Raw genomic sequence first — 27,212 nt, forward strand, 5'->3', positions numbered from 1 at the left:
GAGACAGCAGTGTTAACCCACTGTGTCACCGTGCCCCCGGGAATCGAACCCGGGTCCCTGGCTCTGTGAGACAGCAGTGTTAACCCACTGTGTCACCGTGCCCCCGGGAATCGAACCCGGGTCCCTGGCGCTGTGAGACAGCAGTGTTAACCCACTGTGTCACCGTGCCCCCGGGAATCGAACCCGGGTCCCTGGCTCTGTGAGACAGCAGTGTTAACCCACTGTGTCACCGTGCCCCCGGGAATCGAACCCGGGTCCCTGGCGCTGTGAGACAGCAGTGTTAACCCACTGTGTCACCGTGCCCCCGGGAATCGAACCCGGGTCCCTGGCTCTGTGAGACAGCAGTGCTAACCCACTGTGTCACCGTGCCCCCGGGAATCGAACCCGGGTCCCTGGCTCTGTGAGACAGCAGTGCTAACCCACTGTGTCACCGTGCCCCTGGGAATCGAACCCGGGTCCCTGGCTCTGTGAGACAGCAGTGTTAACCCACTGTGTCACCGTGCCCCCGGGAATCGAACCCGGGTCCCTGGCTCTGTGAGACAGCAGTGTTAACCCACTGTGTCACCGTGTCCCCGGGAATCGAACCCGGGTCCCTGGCTCTGTGAGGCAGCAGTGTTAACCCACTGTGTCACCGTGCCCCAGGGAATCGAACCTTTGCGGGAATGAACCTCCTCCTGTTTTGATTTGATTTGAGTTGATGAGAGTTCTCTATCACAGGAGCGAGACACCGATCGACAGAGAATTGAAGAACTTCTGGAGGAAAACCTAAACCTGGAGATCGAGGCTAAAAAGGACCACAGCAAATCCACAGAGCTCATCAACCAAATGGAATCAATCCCAGAGAATATCCCACACTACGAAAGTAAGAGATAAGGCAGATTTACCCTCTACACTGTCCCCCCCATCAAACACTCCCAGGACAGGTACAGCACGGGGTTAGATACTGAGTAAAGCTCCCTCTACACTGTCCCCCCATCAAACACTCCCAGGACAGGTACAGCACGGGGTTAGATACAGAGTAAAGCTCCCTCTACACTGTCCCCCCATCAAACACTCCCAGGACAGGTACAGCACGGGGTTAGATACAGAGTAAAGCTCCCTCTACACTGTCCCCCCATCAAACACTCCCAGGACAGGTACAGCACGGGGTTAGATACAGAGTAAAGCTCCCTCTACACTGTCCCCCCCATCAAACACTCCCAGGACAGGTACAGCACGGGGTTAGATACAGAGTAAAGCTCCCTCTACACTGTCCCCCCATCAAACACTCCCAGGACAGGTACAGCACGGGGTTAGATACAGAGTAAAGCTCCCTCTACACTGTCCCCCCATCAAACACTCCCAGGACATTGTTCCTGTGGAGCTGAGTCGAGAGGCAGCGATTTTTGGGCGTGCGAGGAGGCAAAAATAAGGTATAATTTTCTGTTTATTCCGTTTAACTTTTTATTTTTAGTGTTAAGTCGCGAGTTTCGGCGGTTTTTTTTTAAATTAGTTAGAAACCGGAAGTCGTCACTAGGACGCTTACCGGTAGTTGTAGTTTTTTTTTTCTCGTGCCCCTAACACTATAAATTAGTGCAGAGAGGATTCCCGATTCTCTACACTGGTAGAGAATCCCACCCTTCCACCTCCTCTAACCTAATTATAAGTGTGAGGGAAGTCTTTTTTTATATTTTTACTTTTCTGCTGGTAATTGATTCAGGGATGGCAGTTCAGGCTGTAAGCTGCATCTCCTGTGGGATGTATGTAGTGAGGGACTCCCACAGTGTTTCAGGTGATTTTAATTGTGGGAAGTGTGTTAGATTGCAGTTTCTGGAGGAGCGTGTAAAGGAGCTGGAAGGGGAATTAGAGGAGCTCCGTATAATTCGGGAAGTGGAGCAGGACATAGAAAGGAGTTATAAGGAGATAGTCACTCCTAGGAATAAGTCTTGGGTCACTGCCAGGAAGAGGGGCAAAAAGCAGTTGGGGGGACAATCCCCTGGGGCTGTTCCCCTCCAAAATAGGTTCTCGGTCCTGGAGGCTACAGTTGAGGAGAAATCAACTGGGGATAGCCAAAGGGAGCAGGTCTCTGGGGGTGAGCCTATTGGCAAGCCTCAGGTGGTTAGGGGTAAGAGATTGGGCCTTGTGATTGGGGACTCCACGGTTATGGGGACGGATAGGAGAGTTGGAGGTAAGGGTAGGGACTCTGGGCTGGTGTGTTGCCTACCAGGGGCTGGGGTCCAGGATGTTTCGGACAGAGTATTCAGGACTCTTAGGGGAGAGGGAGATCAACCCCAAGTTATAGTTCATGTGGGGACACATGACATAGGGAGATTAAGGGAAGGGGATATTAAGCAAAGATTTATGGAGTTGGGGTGGAAACTCAAGGCGAAGTCAGAAAGAGTAGTTATATCTGGACTCTTGCCTGTACCACGGGATAGATTAGAGAGGAATAGGGAGAGGGAAAGTTTGAACTCGTGGCTGAGGGGATGGTGCAGGAGGGAGGGGTTCAGGTACTTGAGCAATTGGGGCTCATTCTGGGGAAGGTGGGACCTCTATAAGAGGGATGGTCTACACCTGAACCAGAGGGGAATCAATATCCTGGGGGGTAAATTTGCAAAAGCGATGCAGGAAGGTTTAAACTGATTCGGAGGGGGGGAGGGATAGTGAGGAAAGGGGGTGAAAGTGAGGGGGGCATAGTTGGGGAATGCAAGGCACGGCATAGTGGGGGTGGGGCGGAGCAGGGTTTGAAATGCGTGTACTTTAATGCGAGGAGTATTCGCAATAAAGTGGATGAACTTGCAGCGTGGATCAGTACCTGGGACTTTGATGTTGTGGCCATTTCTGAGACTTGGATAGAGCAGGGTCAGGAATGGATGTTGCAGGTTCCGGGGTACAAATACTTTAGTCGGAGTAGAGAAGAAGGTAGAAGGGGGGGTGGGGTAGCATTGCTAGTCAAGGACTGTATCACAGTGTCGGAGAGAAAGTTTGATGAGGACTTGTCAGTTGAGGTAGTATGGGCGGAGATTAGAAATAGGAGAGGAGAGGTCACCCTGTTGGGAGTCTTTTATAGACCTCCTAAAAGTTCTAGAGAGGTTGAGGAAAGGATTGCGGAGACAATCCTGGTTAGGAGTGAAAGTAATAGGGTAATTGTTATGGGGGACTTTAACTTTACGAATATTGATTGGAGTTGCTATAGTTCTAGCTCGCTAGAGGGGTCAGTGTTTGTACAAAGAGTGCAGGAAGGTTTTTTGTCTCAGTATGTAGACAGGCCAACTAGAGGTGAGGCTATATTGGATTTGGTGCTGGGAAATGAGCCAGACCAGGTGCTAGACTTGGAAGTTGGTGTGCATTTTGGTGATAGTGACCACAATTCGGTTACGTTCACCTTAGTGATGGGAAGAGATAGGCGTGAACCTCGGGTCAGCAATTTTAGCTGGGGTAAGGGCGATTATGAGGCTATCAGGAGTGAATTAGGAAGCATGGATTGGATTAGGGGATTGCAGGGACTGGGAACATCTGAAATGTGGAATTTTTTCAAGGAGCAGCTACTGCGAGTCCTTGATAGGTATGTCCCTGTCAGGCATGGTGGATTTGGTAGGGCTAGGGAACCGTGGTGCACTAAAAGAGTTGAGTCGATGGTTAAAAAGAAAAAGGAGGCTTATGTTCGGATGAGATTGGAGGGCTCAGATAGTGCACTAGAAAGCTTTAGATTGGCTAGGAGGGAGTTGAAGAGTGAGTTGAGAAGGGCTAAAAGAGGACATGAGAAGACTTTGGCTGATAGGATTAAGGAGAATCCTAAGGCTTTCTATAAGTATGTCAAGAACAGAAGGTTGGTCAGGGCAAGATTAGGGCCAGTTACAGACAGCAGGGGGAAGTTGTGTGTGGAACCGGAGGAGATTGGAGAAGTATTGAACCAATATTTCTCTTCGGTGTTCACGCAGGGGGACATGAATATAGCTGAGGAGGACATTGGGTCGCAGGGGTGTAAAATAGAAAGTATTACGGTTGATAAAGAGGATGTGCTGGAAATTCTTGAGGGGCTGAAAATAGATAAGTCCCCTGGTCCGGATGGGATCTACCCTAGGATTCTCTGGGAGGCTAGAGAGGTGATTGCAGAGCCTCTGGCTCAGATCTTCAGGTCGTCATTGGTCTCTGGTGTAGTCCCGGAGGATTGGAGGATAGCGAATGTTGTCCCATTGTTTAAGAAGGGGAACAGAGACTTTGCCGGGAATTATAGACCGGTGAGTCTTACTTCTGTTGTGGGCAAGGTTTTAGAAAAAATTATTAGGGATAGGATTTATAGTTATTTGGAGTGTAATGAATTGATTAGAAATAGTCAGCATGGTTTTGTAGCAGGTAGGTCGTGCCTTACTAACCTTATTGAGTTTTTTGAGAAGGTGACCAAAGAGGTGGATGGGGGTAAGGCAGTTGACGTGGTATACATGGATTTTAGTAAGGCGTTCGATAAGGTTCACCATGGTAGGCTTCTGCAGAAAATGCAGATGTATGGGATTGTGGGTAATCTAGGAAGTTGGATCAGGAATTGGCTATCAGATAGGAGACAGAGGGTGGTGGTGGATGGTAAATATTCATCATGGAGTGCAGTTACGAGTGGTGTGCCTCAGGGATCTGTTTTGGGGCCACTGTTGTTTGTAATTTTTATTAATGATCTGGATGAGGGTATAGTTGGGTGGATTAGTAAATTTGCTGATGACACCAAAGTTGGAGGTGTGGTAGATTGTGAGGAAGGGTGTCATAGTCTGCAGGGAGACTTAGATAGGTTGCAGAGCTGGGCCGAGAGGTGGCGGATGGAATTTAATGCGGAGAAGTGTGAGGTAATTCACTTTGGTAGGAGCAACAGATGTGTCGAGTATAGGGCTAACGGGAGGACTTTGAATAGTGTGGATGAACAGAGGGATCTAGGTGTGTGTGTACATAGATCCCTGAAAGTTGGGAATCAAGTAGATAAGGTTGTCAAGAAGGCGTACGGTGTCTTGGCGTTTATTGGTAGGGGGATTGAATTTAGGAGTCGCAGTGTAATGTTGCAACTGTACACTACTCTAGTGCGGCCGCACTTGGAGTACTGTGTGCAGTTCTGGTCCCCGCATTACAAGAAGGATGTGGAGGCGTTGGAGAGGGTGCAGAGGAGGTTTACTAGGATGTTGCCTGGTATGGTGGGGAGGTCCTATGAGGAGAGACTGAGGGATCTAGGGTTGTTTTCGTTGGGAAGAAGGCGGCTAAGAGGGGATCTTATTGAAACATATAAGATGATTAGGGGTTTAGATAGGGTGGATAGTGATAGCCTTTTTCCTCGGATGGAGAAAGCTAGCACGAGGGGGCATGACTTTAAATTAAGGGGGGGTAGCTACAGGACGGATGTCAGGGGTAGGTTCTTTACCCAGCGGGTGGTGAGGGATTGGAATGCCCTGCCTGCTGCAGTTGTAGATGCGTCTAGTTTGGGGGCGTTTAAGAGATCTCTGGATAGGTTTATGGACGAAAAGGGATTGGTATAGGCTAGTGGGTCATTGTTTTTGTAACTGGTCGGCGCAACATCGTGGGCCGAAGGGCCTGTTCTGCGCTGTAATGTTCTATGTTCTATGTTCTATGTTCTAGGACAGGTACAGCACGGGGTTAGATACAGAGTAAAGCTCCCTCTACACTGTCCCCCCATCAAACACTCCCAGGACAGGTACAGGACGGGGTTAGATACAGAGTAAAGCTCCCTCTACACTGTCCCCCCCATCAAACACTCCCAGGACAGGTACAGCATGGGGTTAGATACAGAGTAAAGCTCCCTCTACACTGTCCCCATCAAACACTCCCAGGACAGGTACAGCACGGGGTTAGATACAGAGTAAAGCTCCCTCTACACTGTCCCCCCATCAAACACTCCCAGGACAGGTACAGCACGGGGTTAGATACAGAGTAAAGCTCCCTCTACACTGTCCCCATCAAACACTCCCAGGACAGGTACAGCACGGGGTTAGATACAGAGTAAAGCTCCCTCTACACTGTCCCCGATCAAACACTCCCAGGACAGGTACAGCACGGGGTTAGATACAGAGTAAAGCTCCCTCTACACTGTCCCCATCAAACACTCCCAGGACAGGTACAGCACGGGGTTAGATACAGAGTAAAGCTCCCTCTACACTGTCCCCATCAAACACTCCCAGGACAGGTACAGCACGGGGTTAGATACAGAGTAAAGCTCCCTCTACACTGTCCCCCCCATCAAACACTCCCAGGACAGGTACAGCACGGGGTTAGATACAGAGTAAAGCTCCCTCTACACTGTCCCCATCAAACACTCCCAGGACAGGTACAGCACGGGGTTAGATACAGAGTAAAGCTCCCTCTGCACTGTCCCCATCAAACACTCCCAGGACAGGTACAGCACGGGGTTAGATACAGAGTAAAGCTCCCTCTACACTGTCCCCCCATCAAACACTCCCAGGACAGGTACAATTCACTCCGTGAAGTCACTCTCTGTCTCTCTTGCAGGGACTGAGAAACCTCTCAGTTATGAGGTGGATGAAGTGACATCCAACCAGCTCCTGAGACTGGAACGGGAGAATCAGGATCTCAGACGGAACGAGGACAAATTGCGGGTGGCGAATGCTGATGCCAGTACGAAAATACTTAACCTGGAGAGAGAGAACCAACAGCTACACAAAACAGTAAATACAGGCCTTAAATCTGCCCATTCCACACCTTCCCATTCATCCTCACTGGGGTACGGGTCCCACACACACTGACTCTCACTGGAGTACGGGTCCCACACACACTGACTCTCACTGGGGTACGGGTCCCACACACACTGACTCTCACTGGGGTACGGGGTCCCACACACACTGACCCTCACTGGGGTACGGGTCCCACACACACTGACTCTCACTGGGGTACGGGTCCCACACACACTGACTCTCACTGGGGTACGGGTCCCACACACACTGACTCTCACTGGGGTACGGCTCCCACACACACTGACTCTCACTGGGGTACGGCTCCCACACACACTGACTCTCACTGGGGTACGGGTCCCACACACACTGACTCTCACTGGGGTACGGGTCCCACACACACTGACTCTCACTGGGGTACGGGTCCCACACACACTGACTCTCACTGGGGTACGGCTCCCACACACACTGACTCTCACTGGGGTACGGCTCCCACACACACTGACTCTCACTGGGGTACGGCTCCCACACACACTGACTCTCACTGGGGTACGGGTCCCACACACACTGACTCTCACTGGGGTACGGGTCCCACACACACTGACTCTCACTGGGGTACGGGTCCCACACACACTGACTCTCACTGGGGTACGGGTCCCACACACACACTGACTCTCACTGGGGTACGGGTCCCACACACACTGACTCTCACTGGGGTACAGGTCCCACACACACTGACTCTCACTGGGGTACGGGGTCCCACACACACTGACTCTCACTGGGGTACGGCTCCCACACACACTGACTCTCACTGGGGTACAGGTCCCACACACACTGACTCTCACTGGGGTACGGGGTCCCACACACACTGACTCTCACTGGGGTACGGGTCCCACACACACTGACTCTCACTGGGGTACGGGTCCCACACACACTGACTCTCACTGGGGTACGGCTCCCACACACACTGACTCTCACTGGGGTACAGGTCCCACACACACTGACTCTCACTGGGGTACGGGTCCCACACACACTGACTCTCACTGGGGTACGGGGTCCCACACACACTGACTCTCTCTGGGGTACGGGTCCCACACACACTGACTCTCACTGGGGTACGGGTCCCACACACACTGACTCTCACTGGGGTACGGGTCCCACACACACACTGACTCTCACTGGGGTACGGGTCCCACACACACACTGACTCTCACTGGGGTACAGGTCCCACACACACTGACTCTCACTGGGGTACGGGGTCCCACACACACTGACTCTCACTGGGGTACGGGTCCCACACACACTGACTCTCACTGGGGTACGGCTCCCACACACACTGACTCTCACTGGGGTACGGCTCCCACACACACTGACTCTCACTGGGGTACGGGTCCCACACACACTGACTCTCACTGGGGTACGGCTCCCACACACACTGACTCTCACTGGGGTACGGGTCCCACACACACTGACTCTCACTGGGGTACAGGTCCCACACACACTGACTCTCACTGGGGTACGGGTCCCACACACACTGACTCTCACTGGGGTACGGGGTCCCACACACACTGACTCTCACTGGGATACGGGTCCCACACACACTGACTCTCACTGGGGTACAGGTCCCACACACACTGACTCTCACTGGGGTACGGGTCCCACACACACACTGACTCTCACTGGGGTACGGGTCCCACACACACTGACTCTCACTGGGATACGGGGTCCCACACACACACTGACTCTCACTGGGGTACGGGGTCCCACACACACTGACTCTCACTGGGCTACGGGTCCCACACACACACTGACTCTCACTGGGATACGGGGTCCCACACACACACTGACTCTCACTGGGGTACGGGTCCCACACACACACTGACTCTCACTGGGGTACGGGTCCCACACACACTGACTCTCACTGGGATACGGGGTCCCACACACACACTGACTCTCACTGGGGTACGGGGTCCCACACACACTGACTCTCACTGGGCTACGGGTCCCACACACACACTGACTCTCACTGGGGTACGGGGTCCCACACACACTGACTCTCACTGGGGTACAGCTCCCACACACACTGACTCTCACTGGGGTACGGGGTCCCACACACACTGACTCTCACTGGGGTACGGGTCCCACACACACTGACTCTCACTGGGGTACGGGTCCCACACACACTGACTCTCACTGGGGTACAGCTCCTACACACACTGACTCTCACTGGGGTACGGGTCCCACACACACTGACTCTCACTGGGGTACGGGTCGCACACACACTGACTCTCACTGGGGTACAGCTCCTACACACACTGACTCTCACTGGGGTACGGGTCCCACACACACTGACTCTCACTGGGGTACGGGTCCCACACACACTGACTCTCACTGGGGTACGGGTCCCACACACACTGACTCTCAATGGGGTACGGGTCCCACACACACTGACTCTCACTGGGGTACGGGTCCCACACACACTGACTCTCACTGGGGTACGGCTCCCACACACACTGACTCTCACTGGGGTACGGGTCCCACACACACACACACTGACTCTCACTGGGGTACGGGTCCCACACACACTGACTCTCACTGGGGTACGGCTCCCACACACACTGACTCTCACTGGGGTACGGGGTCCCACACACACTGACTCTCACTGGGGTACGGGTCCCACACACACTGACTCTCACTGGGATACGGGTCCCACACACACTGACTCTCACTGGGGTACGGGTCCCACACACACTGACTCTCACTGGGGTACGGGGTCCCACACACACTGACTCTCACTGGGGTACGGGGTCCCACACACACTGACTCTCACTGGGGTACGGGTCCCACACACACTGACTCTCACTGGGGTACGGGTCCCACACACACTGACTCTCACTGGGGTACGGGTCCCACACACACTGACTCTCACTGGGGTACGGGGTCCCACACACACTGACTCTCACTGGGGTACGGGGTCCCACACACACTGACTCTCACTGGGGTACGGCTCCCACACACACTGACTCTCACTGGGGTACGGGTCCCACACACACTGACTCTCACTGGGGTACGGGTCCCACACACACACTGACTCTCACTGGGGTACGGGTCCCACACACACTGACTCTCACTGGGGTACGGGTCCCACACACACTGACTCTCACTGGGGTACGGGTCCCACACACACACTGACTCTCACTGGGGTACGGGTCCCACACACACTGACTCTCACTGGGGTACGGCTCCCACACACACTGACTCTCACTGGGGTACGGGTCCCACACACACTGACTCTCACTGGGGTACGGGTCCCACACACACTGACTCTCACTGGGGTACGGGTCCCACACACACACTGACTCTCACTGGGGTACGGGTCCCACACACACTGACTCTCACTGGGGTACGGCTCCCACACACACTGACTCTCACTGGGGTACGGGTCCCACACACACTGACTCTCACTGGGGTACGGCTCCCACACACACTGACTCTCACTGGGGTACGGGTCCCACACACACTGACTCTCACTGGGGTACGGGTCCCACACACACTGACTCTCACTGGGGTACGGGTCCCACACACACACTGACTCTCACTGGGGTACGGGTCCCACACACACTGACTCTCACTGGGGTACGGGTCCCACACACACTGACTCTCACTGGGGTACGGGTCCCACACACACACTGACTCTCACTGGGGTACGGCTCCCACACACACTGACTCTCACTGGGGTACGGCTCCCACACACACTGACTCTCACTGGGGTACGGGTCCCACACACACTGACTCTCACTGGGGTACGGCTCCCACACACACTGACTCTCACTGGGATACGGGTCCCACACACACTGACTCTCACTGGGGTACGGGTCCCCCACACACACTGACTCTCACTGGGGTACGGGTCCCCCACACACACTGACTCTCACTGGGGTACGGGTCCCCCACACACACTGACTCTCACTGGGGTACGGGTCCCCCACACACACTGACTCTCACTGGGGTACGGGTCCCACACACACTGACTCTCACTGGGGTACGGGTCCCACACACACTGACTCTCACTGGGGTACGGGTCCTACACACACTGACTCTCACTGGGGTACGGGTCCCCCACACACACTGACTCTCACTGGGGTACGGGTCCTACACACACTGACTCTCACTGGGGTACGGGTCCCCCACACACACTGACTCTGTGACTGTTTTCCCAGGTGGAGACATTGCGAGAACAGATTCATGATGAGACACAGAGTTTACAATCGACGCAGGGTCTGAACACCGACCTGATGATGGAGAAAGACAGAATTGAACGAATGATGCATTCTCTGAGGGAGAGCAGTGAGCGAGAGGTATAGTCAGCACCAGGAGGGCACCTATTGGGATGGGGACCGTCCAGACTGATCAGAGTTACTCCCTGCCTCAGGATCCCCCCCCCCGATTCACCCAGGCTGTGAGTGAGACCCTCTGCACATGACACCATGTGACTGAGTCAAATCCCCCTCTCACTCCCTCAGCACTGACCCTCCCTCAGCACCGACCCTCCCACAGTGCGGCGCTCCCTCAGCACCGACCCTCCCACAGTGCGGCACTCCCTCAGCACTGACCCTCCCACAGTGCGGTGCTCCCTCAGCACTGACCCTCCCACAGTGCGGCGCTCCCTCAGCACCGACCCTCCCACAGTGCAGCCCTCCCTCAGCACTGACCCTCCCACAGTGCGGCGCTCCCTCAGCACTGACCCTCCCACAGTGCGGCGCTCCCTCAGCACTGACCCTCCCACAGTGCGGCGCTCCCTCAGCACTGACCCTCCCACAGTGCGGCGCTCCCTCAGCACTGACCCTCCCACAGTGCGGCGCTCCCTCAGCACCGACCCTCCCACAGTGCGGCACTCCCTCAGCACCGACCCTCCCACAGTGCGGCGCTCCCTCAGCACCGACCCTCCCACAGTGCGGCGCTCCCTCAGCACTGACCCTCCCACAGTGCGGCGCTCCCTCAGCACTGACCCTCCCACAGTGCGGCGCTCCCTCAGCACTGACCCTCCCACAGTGCGGCGCTCCCTCAGCACCGACCCTCCCACAGTGCGGCGCTCCCTCAGCACTGACCCTCCCACAGTGCGGCGCTCCCTCAGCACTGACCCTCCCACAGTGCGGCGCTCCCTCAGCACCGACCCTCCCACAGTGCGGCGCTCCCTCAGCACTGACCCTCCCACAGTGCGGCGCTCCCTCAGCACTGACCCTCCCACAGTGCGGCGCTCCCTCAGCACTGACCCTCCCACAGTGCGGTGCTCCCTCAGCACCGACCCTCCCACAGTGCGGCGCTCCCTCAGCACTGACCCTCCCACAGAGCGGCGCTCCCTCGGTGCTGCCCCTTTGACCAATGTTTTTCTCTGCCCCAGGTTCAGGAGGTGAAGCAGGAGAACGAGCGCCTGAGGCAGAGTGTGGAGGCCCTGAGGCAGAGGTCGCAGGTCAGCGCCGAGGTCAGGGTAAAGGATATCGAGCAGGAGAACAAGATCCTGCATGAAGCCATGATGGAGGCCTCACTGAGGCAGAGCTCCCTGGAGTCAGAGCGCAGGCAGGCCCTGCTGGAGCTGGAGCTGTGCCGGGAGAGAGCCGAGAAGGCCGAGGCTTCGGTGCAGGAACTGGGCCGCATCGAGGGGCTGAACAAGCAGTTGCGGAAGCAGCTGCTGGAGTTGGAGATGAGCCTCGGGAGGCTGCCGTCACTGGAGGAAAAGGCATCAGACCTCGAGGCCGAAAACCGCAGACTCAGGAGCAGCCTGGAAGGCCTGGCGAGCACACAGGCCCAACTGGAGGCCTCACTGGCAGAGAGAAGCCTCTTGGAGCAGGAAAACCGTCACCTGAGGGAGGTGGTGGCGATCCAGGAGACGGACAGGGCCCTGCAGAACCAACTGGAGTCAGAGAACAAGGAGGTGGCAAAGGAGAGGGACCAGCTACGCAGGATGGTCAACCAGCTAAAAGCTTCCATCAAAAGGGCTGAGGAATTGTCCGCCGGGCACCAGGGCCTTCAGGCGGAGAACCAGAGGCTGAGCCGGAGCCTGGAGAGCTCCCAGAGACGGCTCTCAGAGCTGGAGGCTGAGGTGGAGGAGCTGGAAGCTGAGGCCCAGGGTCGGCAGCAGGAACTGGAGGAGCAGAGGTCGGCTACAGGCCTCCTGGAGCAGACCCGGGCAGGCCTGGAACAGGAGCTGGAGCAGGCCCAGCGGGAGATCAGGCAGCTCGGAAAGGAGAACCGGAGGCTGAGGCAACAGGCCCAGGCCCGCGATGCCTCACTGGATGAGCACCACCTCAAGGTGGCCAACCTGGAGCAGGAAAACCGCAGGCTGCAACTGCTGGAGGCCCAGAAGGCCATCGAGGCAGAGGACAAGCTGAGGGAGGCAGAGAGGGAGAATGGGGAACTCCTCCAGCGGCTGGCCCTCGAGAAGCAGCAATCAGCCAGCCTCCGTGAGGTGAGTGCCTCAAAAATCCTCAAGGGACACAAACCGGGGCTGCGGGGGGGTGAGTGAGACTCTCTCTAACCCCCGTATGTTCACCCCGTGTCTGCGTGGGTCTCCTCCGGGTGCTCCCGTTTCCTCCCTCACTCCAAAGATGTGCTGGTTCGGTGGATTGGGCATGGTAAACTCTTCCTCAGTGTCCCCTTCCACAGTAACTTCATTGCATTGTTAATGTAAGCCGAATAGATAAAAAAGCCATCTTTGTCCTGCCAACTAAAATTCTTGCTTCCTGCCAAAGCAATAAACCATGCGGATAGGCGAGGGTGTCCCGACACACTCTCTGCCTGCCAGCTACTGCCCAAATCCACCCCACACCACCTTACCCACCACAACACAAGACAGATAAAAACTCACCCCATCCCACCAACACTGGGAGCCCCCTCACTCCACCCGTCCTAACACACACTCACAGGGGGCAGACAGACAACACAAAGCTCCCTTTGACCCACAACCTTCGACCTACGACCCAGGCACTGACATCCCTCTCAGCTTCCACCTTTTCCCCACCAGTAGCTGTTATTTCCCCCCCCCCCCCGAGTCTAACTCAGCAACAGATAGAAAATCTCCCCAGCCCAGAAATTCCCTCCAAAAAACCTCTCCAACACTTAAACCACCTTCACATCGAAAAGATGACAAAAGGGTTGTGAATGTAGCCCAATCCATCACACAAACCAGCCTCCCATCCATTGACTCTGTCTACACTTCCCGCTGCCTCGGGAAAAGCAGCCGGCATAATCATAGACCCCACACACCCCGGACATTCTCTCTTCCACCTTCTTCCATCGGGAAAAAGATACAAAAGTCTGAGGTCCCGTACCGACCGACTCAAGAACAGCTTCTTCCCTGCTGCTGTCAAACTTTTGAACGGACCCACCTCACATTAAGTTGATCTTTCTCTACACCCTCGCTGTGACTGTAACACTACATTCTGCACCCTCTCCTTTCCTTCTCTATGAACAGTATGCTGTGTCTGTATAGTGCTCAAGAAACGATACTTTTCACTGTGTCCCAGTACACGTGACAATAATAAATCCAACCCCAGGGACACACAAACCCCCAACCTCACAGCCTCCTCCTCCTAACACACACCATCTCAACACCTCCCTCCCCCAAACCACCTAAAATACAACAGAGGAAGAACATGATCCTGATTTCCTCTTCCCTCCCCCAGACACAACTACCCCTTATATTCCCCACACACACACACCAGGGTGCCCCCCCATTCACCACCTCACACAAGACCAAAGCTAACAGGAGCAGGAATAATCATATGTATAAAGGAAAGGTCCCATGAAGCAAGAAAACAAGCCAGGAGATAAAGGTGAGGCATCCCAGCAAACAACAAGGCTTGGATATCACCTGGAAGTGACAAAATATTAAAGAGGACAGATCCTCTCTCTGTCCCACCCAAAACCCAAACCCCCATTTTTCAACACAGAGCAAGACAGAGGACCCTCTCAGCTCAGAAACACAACACCAGGTTAGAGTCCGACAGGTTTATTTGGAAGCACGAGCTTTCTGAGCGCTGCCCCTTCATCAGGTGAGTAGAGAGTTAGGTTTCACACACAGGGTATATATAAACACAGACACAACTGGAAGATAATGGTTGGAATGTGAGTCTTTACAGGTATGGACAGTGCGAGGGAGAGGGATAAGCACAGGTTAAGGAGATGTGTATTGTCTACAGACAGTACAGTAAGTGAGATTTTACAAACCCAGGCAAGTCACGGGGGTTACAGATAGTGCGACATGAACCCAAGATCCCAGTTGAGACCGTCCTCATGTATGCGGAACTTGGCTATCAGTCTCTGTTCAGCGACTCTGCGCTGTCGTGTGTCGTGAAGGCCGCCTTGGAGAATGCTTACCCGAAGGTCAGAGGCTGAATGCCCGTGACCACTGAAGTGTTCACCAACCGGAAGAGTAAGCGATTTTTGCATTCCACCCACTGTGGTGTAATTGTGTCCCTGTCTCACCTGATGAAGGGACAGTGCTGCGAAAGCTCGTGATTTCAAATAAACCCGGGAGACTTCTGAGTGTGCCCCAGTCCAACACTGACATGTGTGCCTGTTAGAACACAGACACATAGAAACTGGAACAGGAGGAGGCCACTCACCCTCTAAGATTACAAAGGGAATCGATAAGATAGAAGCAGGGAAGTTGTTTCCACTGGCGGGTGAAACTAGAACTAGGGAGCATGGCCTCAAAATAAGGGGGAGCAGATTTAGGACTGAGTTGAGGAGGAACTTCTTCACACAAAGGGTTGTGAATCTGTGGAATTCCCTGCCCAGTTGAGGCTCCCTCATTGAATGTTTTTAAGGCAAGGATAGATAGATTTTTGAACAGTAAAGGAATTAAGGGTTATGGTGAGCGGGTGGGTAAGTGGAGCTGAGTCCATGAAAAGATCAGCCATGATCTTATTGAATGGCGGGGCAGGCTCGAGGGGCCGAATGGCCCACTCCTGCTCCGAGTTCTTATCTTCTGATCTCTAACTATCCGCTGTCTCGGGGAAAAGCAGCCGGCATAATCAGGGAGTCCCCGTTCCCCCGGACATTCTCTCTTCCACCTTCTTCCATCGGGAAAAAGACACTACAATCCTCTGGACACAGTCTGAGGATTGGGGGGAGACCATTTCGGACGGAGGTGAGGAGACATTTCTTCACCCGGTGAGCCTGTGGGATTCATTCCCACAGGAAGTAGTTGATGCCAAAACATTGAATGTATTCAAGAGGCGGCTGGATATAGCACTTGGGGTGAACGGGGTCAAAGGTTATGGGGAGAAAGCAGGATTAGGCTATTGAGAGGGACAATCAGCCATGATGGTGATGAATGGGGGAGCAGGCTCGAAGGGCCGAATGGCCTCCTGCTCCTTTGTAAAAGTCTGACCTCACGTACCATCTGAATCATGGCGAGTTTGAGTGCCCGAGTGGATGACCTTTGCCCTTTGCCACCCACAGGAGCTGATGAGTGAGAAACTCCAAGTCCAAGAGTTCAGTAACCAGCTGGATAACCTGAGCCTCAGGCTGGAACAGATGGGCATCGAACAGGGGCAAACCCTGCCCCCTGTACACGAGAGGTAGGTTCACCCATCACCCAGCCCCGTCCGACAGAGAAACCTCACTCAATCCCCCAAAGGGGAACAGCTCCCTCCGCAATCTGTCTGCAAATACCGTCCCCAGCTTTCCAACCTCTCTCACACAGAGAGAGAGAGACCTCTCACACTCCCGTAACTCAACAACCCATAGACACACACCCTGATCCTACAGACACACCCCCCCACCCTACAGACACACCCCCCCATCCTACAGACACACACCCCCATCCTACAGACACACACCCCCACCCTACAGACACACACCCCCATCCTACAGACACACACCCCCACCCTACAGACACACACCCCCACCCTACAGACACACACCCCCATCCTACAGACACACACCCCCATCCTACAGACACACACCCCCACCCTACAGACACACACCCCCACCCTACAGACACACACCCCCATCCTACAGACACACACCCCCACCCTACAGACACACACCCTGATCCTACAGACACACACCCCCACCCTACAGACACACACCCCCATCCTACAGACACACACCCCCACCCTACAGACACACACCCCCACCCTACAGACACACACCCTGATCCTACAGACACACACCCCCACCCTACAGACACACACCCTGATCCTACAGACACACACCCCCACCCTACAGACACACACCCCCATCCTACAGACACACACCCCCACCCTACAGACACACCCCCCCACCCTACAGACACACACCCCCACCCTACAGACACACCCCCCCACCCTACAGACACACACCCTGATCCTACAGACACACACCCCCACCCTACAGACACACACCCCCATCCTACAGACACACACCCCCACCCTACAGACACACCCCCATCCTACAGACACACACCCCCATCCTACAGACACACCCCCCCACCCTATATACACACACCCCCATCCTACAGACACACCCCCCCACCCTACAGACACACCCCCCCACCCTATAGACACACACCCCCATCCTACAGACACACCCCCCCACCCTACAGACACACACCCCCACCCTACAGACACACACCCTGATCCTACAGACACACACCCCCACCCTACAGACACACACCCCCATCCTACAGACACACACCCCCACCCTACAGACACACCCCCACCCTACAGACACACACCCCCACCCTACAGACACACACCCCCACCCTACAGACACACACCCCCACCCTATATACACACACCCCCACCCTATATACACACACCCCCACCCTATATACACACACCCCCACCCTACAGACACACACCCCCATCCTACAGACACACACCCCCATCCTACAGACACACACCCCCATCCTACAGACACACCCCCCCACCCTACAGACACACACCCCCATCCTACAGACACACACCCCCACCCTACAGACACACACCCCCACCCTACAGACACACACCCCCACCCTACAGACACACCCCCCCACCCTACAGACACACACCCCCATCCTACAGACACACACCCCCATCCTACAGACACACCCCCCCACCCTACAGACACACACCCCCACCCTATAGACACACACCCCCACCCTATAGACGCACACCCCGATCCTATAGACGCACACCCCGATCCTATAGATGCACACCCCGATCCTATAGACGCACACCCCGATCCTATAGACGCACACCCCGATCCTATAGACACACACCCCAATCCTATAGACACACACCCTAATTCTAATAGACACACACCCCGATCCTATAGACGCACACCCCGATCCTATAGACACACACCCCAATCCTATAGACACACACCCTAATTCTAATAGACACACACCCCGATCCTATAGACACACACCCCGATCCTATAGACACACACCCCAATCCTATAGACACACACCCCGATCCTATAGACACACACCCCAATCCTATAGACGCACACCCCAATCCTACAGACACACCCCGATCCTATAGACGCACACCCCAATCCTACAGACACACCCCAATCCTATAGACACACACCCCGATCCTATAGACGCACACCCCAATCCTATAGACACACACCCCAATCCTACAGACACACCCCAATCCTATAGACACACACCCCGATCCTATAGACGCACACCCCAATCCTATAGACACACACCCCAATCCTACAGACACACACCCTAATTCTAATAGACACACACCCCGATCCTATAGACGCACACCCCAATCCTACAGACACACCCCAATCCTATAGACACACACCCCGATCCTATAGACACACACCCCAATCCTATAGACACACACCCCAATCCTACAGACACACACCCTAATTCTAATAGACACACACCCCGATCCTATAGACACACACCCCGATCCTATAGACACACACCCCGATCCTATAGACGCACACCCCAATCCTATAGACGCACACCCCAATCCTACAGACACACCCCGATCCTATAGACACACACCCCGATCCTATAGAGACAGCCCAATCCTATAGACACACATCCCAATCCTATAGAGACACACATAGAACATTATGGGGCAGTACAGGCCCTTCGGCCCTCGATGTTGTGCCGACCTGTGAAACCAATCTAAAGACCATCTAACCTGCTCTATTCCAATATTATCCATATGTTTATCCAATGACCATTTAAATGCCCTTAATGTTGGTGAATCCACTACTCTTGCAGGCAGGGCATTCCACGCCCTCACTACTCTCTGAGTAAAGAACCTATCTCTGACATCTGTCCTAAAATTATCACCCCTCAATTTAAAGCTATGTCCCCTCGTGCTAGCCATCACCATCTGAGGAAAAAAGCTCTCACTGTCCACCCTATCTAATCCTCTGATCATCTTGTATGCCTCAATTAGGTCACCTCGTAACATCCTTCTTTCTAACGAAAATAACCTCAAGTCCCTCAGCCTTTCCTCATAAGGCCTTCCCACCACACCAGGCAACATCCTGGTAAACCTCCTCTGCACCCTTTCCAAAGCTTCCACGTCTTCCTTATAATGTGGCAGCCAGAACTGTACGCAATACTCCAAGTGCAGCCGCACCAGAGTTTTGTACAGTTGTAACATGACCTCACGGCTCCAAAATTCAATCCCTCTACCAATAAAAGCTAACACACTGTACGCCTTCTTAACAACCTTATCAACCTGGGTGCCAACTTTCAGGGAGCTATGCACATGTACCCTGAGATCTCTCTGCTCACCCATACTACCAAGTACCTTTACCATTAGCCCAGTACTCTGTATTCCAAAGTGAATCATCTCACACTTTTCCACATTAAACTCCATCAGCCACCTCTCAGCCCAGCTCTGCAGCTTATCTATGTCCCTCGGTAACCTGCAACATCCTTCCTCACTGTCCACAACTCTGCTGACTTTAGTGTCATCCACAAATTTACTAACCCATCCTTCTACACCCTCATCCAGGTCATTTATACAAATGACAAACAGCAGTGGCCCCAAAACCGATCCCTGAGGCACCCCACTGGTAACTGAACTCCAGGATGAACATTTCCCATCAAACACCACCCTCTGTCTCCTTACCACCAATTCCTGATCTCATTCATACCTCAATCCTACAGGTGTACAGACTCGGGCCCCTGCCTCACTCTCACTCCCTCACTCACACACTTGCTCCTTCAGCCTGGTAACTGAGATGGGAGAGGGATCTGGGCTGGGCTATTGCCAGGAGAGTGCCGGGGGGGCTGGGATCGGACAGAGGCTTGTGGGCTCGTTGGGGGGGGGGGGTGCCCTTGAGGAGAGGGGTGGGGGGGATTTGAATAGGTGGCAGCACCCACCCTGCCACCCCAAGGTGCAAGGATCCGAGTCTTGGCCTCCAGATCCAATCCCCACATCCCCACTCCCTCCCGAGCTCCAATCTCAGGGAATAAATACATTTCTCTCTCTCTCTCTTTCCCCATTTCCCTCCCTCCCTTCTCCCCTCCTCCCTCTCTCCCTCCGTCCTTTCCCTCTCTCACTTACTCCCTTTTCCCTTCCTCCCTCACTCTCTCCCCCGTCTCTCCCTCCCTCCCTCCCTTTTGCCCTCATTCCCTCTTTTCTCTCCCCCTCCCTCTCTCTCCCCCTCCCCCTCTCTCCCCCTCCCCCTCCCCCCCCTCTCTCCCCCCCCCACTCCCCCTCTCCTCCCTCTCTCTCAGTAATTACAAGCTCCTGGAGGAGCGGCTGGAGTTGGTTTTTAAGGACTCAGTGACAATTCGGGATAGTCGGATCGCCGGGCTGAGGTGCCAGCTGGAGGAGACAGTGCGACGTAACCAGGAGCTGTCCCAGCAGCTGGAGGAGGTGAGGGGATGGCGGCTTTGCTTCGAGAACCTTGCCCCCTGCGCCACGCCCCCCCCACCATGAGAGAAGGGCCTGTCAGGGCCTCGCTGCTAAACATGGAGACTTTCCTGGGCTTTGGAAGGGCAGTGGGGTGGTTCGAGAGGCCTTCCTAAGGACCAGAGGGAGAACTGAACTCATTCCGGACTCTCTGTTGCAAGCCTCCCAGTCTAGTTGCCGGCCTCTTGGCCGAGCCCCAGGCCTCTCGGCTGAGCTGCAGGCTTCACGGCCCAGTCACAGGCCTCCAGGCTGAGCTGCAGGCTTCACGGCCCAGTCACAGGCCTCCAGGCTGAGTTCCAGGCTTCACGGCCCAGTCACAGGCCTCCAGGCTGAGCTGCAGGCTTCATGGCCCAGTCACAGGCCTCCAGGCTGAGCTGCAGGCTTCACGGCCCAGTCACAGGCCTCCAGGCTGAGTTCCAGGCTTCACGGCCCAGTCACAGGCCTCCAGGCTGAGTTCCAGGCTTCACGGCCCAGTCACAGGCCTCCAGGCTGAGCTGCAGGCTTCACGGCCCAGTCACAGGCCTCCAGGCTGAGTTCCAGGCTTCACGGCCCAGTCACAGGCCTCCAGGCTGAGCTGCAGGCTTCACGGCCCAGTCACAGGCCTCCAGGCTGAGTTCCAGGCCTTTCAGCCCAGTTGTAAGTCACTTGGCCCAGTCACACTGAGTCACAGGTCTCTCAGCTTATTTGCAAGCTGAGCTCCAGGCCCCTCGGCCCAGTCGCAGACCCCCAGCTCTTTCAGCTGAGCTCCAGGCCCCTCGGCCCAGTCGCAGACCCCCAGCTCTTTCAGCTGAGCTCCAGGCCCCTCGGCCTAAGACACAGGCCTTTGAGCCACTATCTACCAGTCCACATCCTCTCTTTCCATATCCTAAACCCCACAGACCCCTTAAACTGTCTCTTTTTCAGTTAAAGTGCAACTTAGAACAGGCGGGGCCGAGGGAAGAGATGGCAGTCAAGATGGTTGCCACGAGGGAGGCCGAGATGCCGTCGGAGGCCAAGTTGGAACGCCAGGAGTCCAAGGCAGAAGCCATCAACGATCGTCTGATTGAGGTGGAGAGAAAGGTGAGGGCTGCAGATCCCAAAGCGGGTAATGGGATTGTTGTGATTGGACCTCTCCCTCCCCTCTCTCAGTGTCCACCAACCTGATTGGTGGGGCCTGTATGAGGTAGGCTCCATTCATCAAGACATTGGCCTCATTCCCCGCTCTGAACTCTGCTCCCCAGCGAAACTGAAACCTCCATTCCCACAGTGTGGGATCGAACTGTGTGTACACGGCCTTGGTGTCACGTTGGATCCGGATCTTCCAGCCTCCGATCCACACCATCACTCAGACCAGCTAATGCCAGCTCGGGAACACACCATCTGGCTTCACCCCCCGTCTCAGCTGATCGACTGCAGAAACCTTCATCCTGGTTACCCTCCCAGACTCTTCACGCTCTCTCCCACATCCCCTCCTCCAGAAAGTGATGGAGCCCAGCACATCAAGGAGGCGAAAGCTAGTGCTCTTATCACTAGGCTATTGACCCAAACACTCAGCTAATGTTCTGGGGGACCTGGGTTCGATTCCCGGGGGTACGGTGACACAGTGGGTTAACACTGCTGTCTCACAGAGCCAGGGACCCGGGTTCGATTCCCGGGGACACGGTGACACAGTGGGTTAACACTGCTGTCTCACAGAGCCAGGGACCCGGGTTCGATTCCCGGGGACACGGTGACACAGTGGGTTAACACTGCTGTCTCACAGAGCCAGGGACCCGGGTTCGATTCCCGGGGGCACGGTGACACAGTGGGTTAACACTGCTGTCTCACAGCGCCAGGGACCCGGGTTCGATTCCCGGGGGTACGGTGACACAGTGGGTTAACAGTGCTGTCTCACAGCGCCAGGGACCCGGGTTCGATTCCCGGGGGCACGGTGACACAGTGGGTTAACACTGCTGTCTCACAGAGCCAGGGACCCGGGTTCGATTCCCGGGGACACGGTGACACAGTGGGTTAACACTGCTGTCTCACAGAGCCAGGGACCCGGGTTCGATTCCCGGGGACACGGTGACACAGTGGGTTAACACTGCTGTCTCACAGCGCCAGGGACCCGGGTTCGATTCCCGGGGGCACGGTGACACAGTGGGTTAACACTGCTGTCTCACAGAGCCAGGGACCCGGGTTCGATTCCCGGGGGCACGGTGACACAGTGGGTTAACACTGCTGTCTCACAGCGCCAGGGACCCGGGTTCGATTCCCGGGGGCACGGTGACACAGTGGGTTAACACTGCTGTCTCACAGAGCCAGGGACCCGGGTTCGATTCCCGGGGACACGGTGACACAGTGGGTTAACACTGCTGCCTCACAGCGCCAGGGACCCGGGTTCGATTCCCGGGGGCACGGTGACACAGTGGGTTAGCACTGCTGCCTCACAGCGCCAGGGACCCGGGTTCGATTCCCGGGGGCACGGTGACACAGTGGGTTAACACTGCTGTCTCACAGCGCCAGGGACCCGGGTTCGATTCCCGGGGGCACGGTGACACAGTGGGTTAACACTGCTGTCTCACAGAGCCAGGGACCCGGGTTCGATTCCCGGGGACACGGTGACACAGTGGGTTAACACTGCTGTCTCACAGAGCCAGGGACCCGGGTTCGATTCCCGGGGGCACGGTGACACAGTGGGTTAACACTGCTGTCTCACAGAGCCAGGGACCCGGGTTCGATTCCCGCGGGCACGGTGACACAGTGGGTTAACACTGCTGTCTCACAGAGCCAGGGACCCGGGTTCGATTCCCGGGGACACGGTGACACAGTGGGTTAACACTGCTGTCTCACAGAGCCAGGGACCCGGGTTCGATTCCCGGGGGCACGGTGACACAGTGGGTTAACACTGCTGCCTCACAGCACCAGGGACCCGGGTTCGATTCCCGGGGACACGGTGACACAGTGGGTTAGCACTGCTGTCTCACAGAGCCAGGGACCCGGGTTCGATTCCCGGGGACACGGTGACACAGTGGGTTAACACTGCTGTCTCACAGAGCCAGGGACCCGGGTTCGATTCCCGGGGACACGGTGACACAGTGGGTTAACACTGCTGTCTCACAGAGCCAGGGACCCGGGTTCGATTCCCGGGGACACGGTGACACAGTGGGTTAACACTGCCCCCTCACAGCGCCACTTTCACAGGATCTTCATTGCAGTGTTAATGTAAGCCTATTTGTGAGACAAAGAGAATCCAGAGAGTACAGGAGGCCATTCAGTCCATCGAGTATGAACTCATAAGAACATAAGAACATAAGAAATAGGAGCAGGAGTAGGCCATCCAATTATATATTATAATCATCACAATTATAAATTAGCTCCATAGAGGGGAATATTATCTGGGCAATCAGGGGGGACAGTGCGGCGCTCCGTCAGCACTGACCCTCCCACAGTGCGGTGCCCCCTCAGCACCGACCCTCCCACAGTGGGGCGCTCCCTCAGCACCGACCCTCCCACAGTGCGGCGCTCCCTCAGCACTGACCCTCCCACAGTGCGGCGCTCCCTCAGCACTGACCCTCCCACAGTGCGGCGCTCCCTCAGCACTGACCCTCCCACAGTGCGGCGCTCCCTCAGCACTGACCCTCCCCACAGTGCGGCGCTCCCTCAGCACTGACCCTCCCCACAGTGCGGCGCTCCCTCAGCACTGACCCTCCCCACAGTGCGGCGCTCCCTCAGCACTGACCATCCCACAGTGCGGCGCTCCCTCAGCACTGACCCTCCCACAGTGCGGCGCTCCCTCAGCACCGACCCTCCCACAGTGCGGGACTCCCTCAGCACTGACCCTCCCACAGTGCGGCGCTCCCTCAGCACTGACCCTCCCACAGTGCGGCGCTCCCTCAGCACTGACCCTCCCTCAGTGCGGGACTCCCTCAGCACTGACCCTCCCACAGTGCGGCGCTCCCTCAGCACTGACCCTCCCTCAGTGCGGCGCTCCCTCAGCACTGACCCTCCCACAGTGCGGGACTCCCTCAGCACTGACCCTCCCACAGTGCGGCGCTCCCTCAGCACTGACCCTCCCTCAGTGCGGCGCTCCCTCAGCACTGACCCTCCCACAGTGCGGCGCTCCCTCAGCACTGACCCTCCCACAGTGCGGCGCTCCCTCAGCACTGACCCTCCCACAGTGCGGGACTCCCTCAGCACTGACCCTCCCACAGTGCGGCGCTCCCTCAGCACTGACCCTCCCACAGTGCGGTGCTCCCTCAGCACTGACCCTCCCTCAGTGCGGCGCTCCCTCAGCACTGACCCTCCCACAGTGCGGCGCTCCCTCAGCACTGACCCTCCCTCAGTGCGGCGCTCCCTCAGCACTGACCCTCCCACAGTGCGGCGCTCCCTCAGCACTGACCCTCCCACAGTGCGGCGCTCCCTCAGCACTGACCCTCCCTCAGTGCGGCGCTCCCTCAGCACTGACCCTCCCACAGTGCGGCGCTCCCTCAGCACTGACCCTCCCACAGTGCGGCGCTCCCTCAGCACTGACCCTCCCACAGTGCGGCGCTCCCTCAGCACTGACCCTCCCACAGTGCGGCGCTCCCTCAGCACTGACCCTCCCACAGTGCGGCGCTCCCTCAGCACTGACCCTCCTGCAGTGCGGCGCTCCCTCGGCACCGACCCTCCCACAGTGCGGCGCTCCCTCAGCACTGACCCTCCCACAGTGCGGGACTCCCTCAGCACTGACCCTCCCACAGTGCGGCGCTCCCTCAGCACTGACCCTCCTGCAGTGCGGCGCTCCCTCGGCACTGACCCTCCCACAGTGCGGCGCTCCCTCAGCACTGACCCTCCCACAGTGCGGGACTCCCTCAGCACTGACCCTCCCACAGTGCGGCGCTCCCTCAGCACTGACCCTCCCACAGTGCGGCGCTCCCTCAGCACTGACCCTCCCACAGTGCGGCGCTCCCTCAGCACTGACCCTCCCACAGTGCGGCGCTCCCTCAGCACTGACCCTCCTGCAGTGCGGCGCTCCCTCGGCACCGACCCTCCCACAGTGCGGCGCTCCCTCAGCACTGACCCTCCCACAGTGCGGGACTCCCTCAGCACTGACCCTCCCACAGTGCGGCGCTCCCTCAGCACCGACCCTCCCACAGTGCGGCGCTCCCTCAGCACCGACCCTCCCACAGTGCGGCGCTCCCTCAGCACTGACCCTCCCACAGTGCGGCGCTCCCTCAGCACTGACCCTCCCACAGTGCGGCGCTCCCTCGGCACTGGGAGTGTCAGCCTGTATTTTTATACTCAGTGGGGTGGGGAGGTGGGGAGCGGGGGGTGCGGGAATGGTGTTTGGAATCGAGCATCGCGCTGGGGGAGTGTGGGCAGTTCCGGGAGAGCCAGCTAACTGCTTTGATATCTGTTGTGACAGAACGCGACCCTGACAGCTGAGAAGGGAGCCCTCAGCGATCACCTGAAACAGCTGGAGGCTCAGAACTCGAACCTGCAGGCCCAGACCCTGCTGCTACAGACACACACAGTCTCACTCCAGGAACAGAACTCCAACCTACAGACGCTAAACACTCAACTACAGGTCAGTACGTCAGCCTCTGGCTGTGATCCAAAACTCATCAGAGAATTCAAAGAAGAAAATCAGCCTGGGAAACAGGCCCTTTGACCCAACCAGCCTACACCGCCATCTCAACACCACCGGTACCCCCCTCCACCCATGACCCCTGTCTAATGTTTTATGGCCATCCACATTGAGGGAAACTCATTTAGGGACAATTTGTTACACCAATCAGCCTAACAGCACATTTTTGGGGTGTGGGAGAAAACCAGAGCACCCGGAGAAAACCCACGCAGACACGGGGAGAATGTGCAAACTCCCAGACACCGGCCCAAATCCATGTGTCTGCACAGCAATCAGTGATAGTCACTGAGCTGTCATCTTGCCCAGTATCTGGTCCAGTTTAGGCACACACTAACCACATGAAACACTAGGCTAATCTCGAACAACCAAGAGCAGCCCCAGTACGACCCATCGCGTGTATGCCCCTCATTGGACACGAGCTGGACTGACTTAAAACCTGTGGATTAAAAGAAAAACATCAGTATCATTCCACATCCTTATCCACACACTCAAGGGAATCCCCGAGTAAAACAAGTGAGCCAGAAAATATGTTGGAAGGTCCATAGGAATCAATTGATTCCCAGGGATGCCCCAATGCTAATGAACCTTATTTAAAACAATCTCCTATATCCACCCATCTCCATCCCGCTCCTGTGCCTGTCTAAGTTACTCTTAAATGACTCTAGCGTGTTTGCCTCCACCACCTTACTTGGCAGAGCATTCCATACCCCCACTACCCTCTGTGTGAAAAACCTCCCTCTAATATCTGTGTTATACCTCTCCCCCCTCACCCTAGGTCCATGGCCCCTTGTCCTATGTGTCTCTATTATAGGAAATAGCTTACCTCTGTTTATCTATACCCTTCATAATCTACTGAAATCCATATAGACAACAGCAACGGCTCGTCCTTCGTCAACCAGTTTTGTCACCTCCTCAAAGAATTCTACCAGATTCGTAAGACAAGACTTCCCCTTTACAAAGCCATGCTGCGTATCCTTAATCAGATCACAACGCTCCAAGTGCTCATACATCCTATCCCTAAGAATCCTCTCCATCAACTTACCTACCACTGACGTTAAACTCACCGGCCTAGAGTTACCCAGGCTATCC

At 55.9% G+C, this 27,212-nt stretch overlaps 1 protein-coding gene across 1 annotated transcript in view; it reads left to right on the forward strand.

Annotated features, from left to right (window-relative positions):
* Nucleotides 1-27,212, forward strand: part of LOC145340095 (girdin-like) — a gene marked incomplete at its 5' end in the record, with an annotated part of 61,246 nt that overhangs the window by 16,962 nt on the left and 17,072 nt on the right. The window contains 8 exons of the mRNA XM_080184521.1: nucleotides 718-862; nucleotides 6,481-6,656; nucleotides 10,880-11,017; nucleotides 12,061-13,125; nucleotides 16,125-16,243; nucleotides 20,359-20,500; nucleotides 21,440-21,595; nucleotides 25,902-26,063. Coding sequence (XP_080040647.1) covers nucleotides 718-862; nucleotides 6,481-6,656; nucleotides 10,880-11,017; nucleotides 12,061-13,125; nucleotides 16,125-16,243; nucleotides 20,359-20,500; nucleotides 21,440-21,595; nucleotides 25,902-26,063 — 2,103 coding nt within the window. The remainder of the gene's footprint in view (nucleotides 1-717; nucleotides 863-6,480; nucleotides 6,657-10,879; nucleotides 11,018-12,060; nucleotides 13,126-16,124; nucleotides 16,244-20,358; nucleotides 20,501-21,439; nucleotides 21,596-25,901; nucleotides 26,064-27,212) is intronic.

Source organism: Carcharhinus amblyrhynchos, unplaced genomic scaffold (assembly GCF_965287045.1).
Source record: "Carcharhinus amblyrhynchos unplaced genomic scaffold, sCarAmb.v2.hapA scaffold_772, whole genome shotgun sequence".
NCBI lineage: Eukaryota > Metazoa > Chordata > Chondrichthyes > Carcharhiniformes > Carcharhinidae > Carcharhinus > Carcharhinus amblyrhynchos.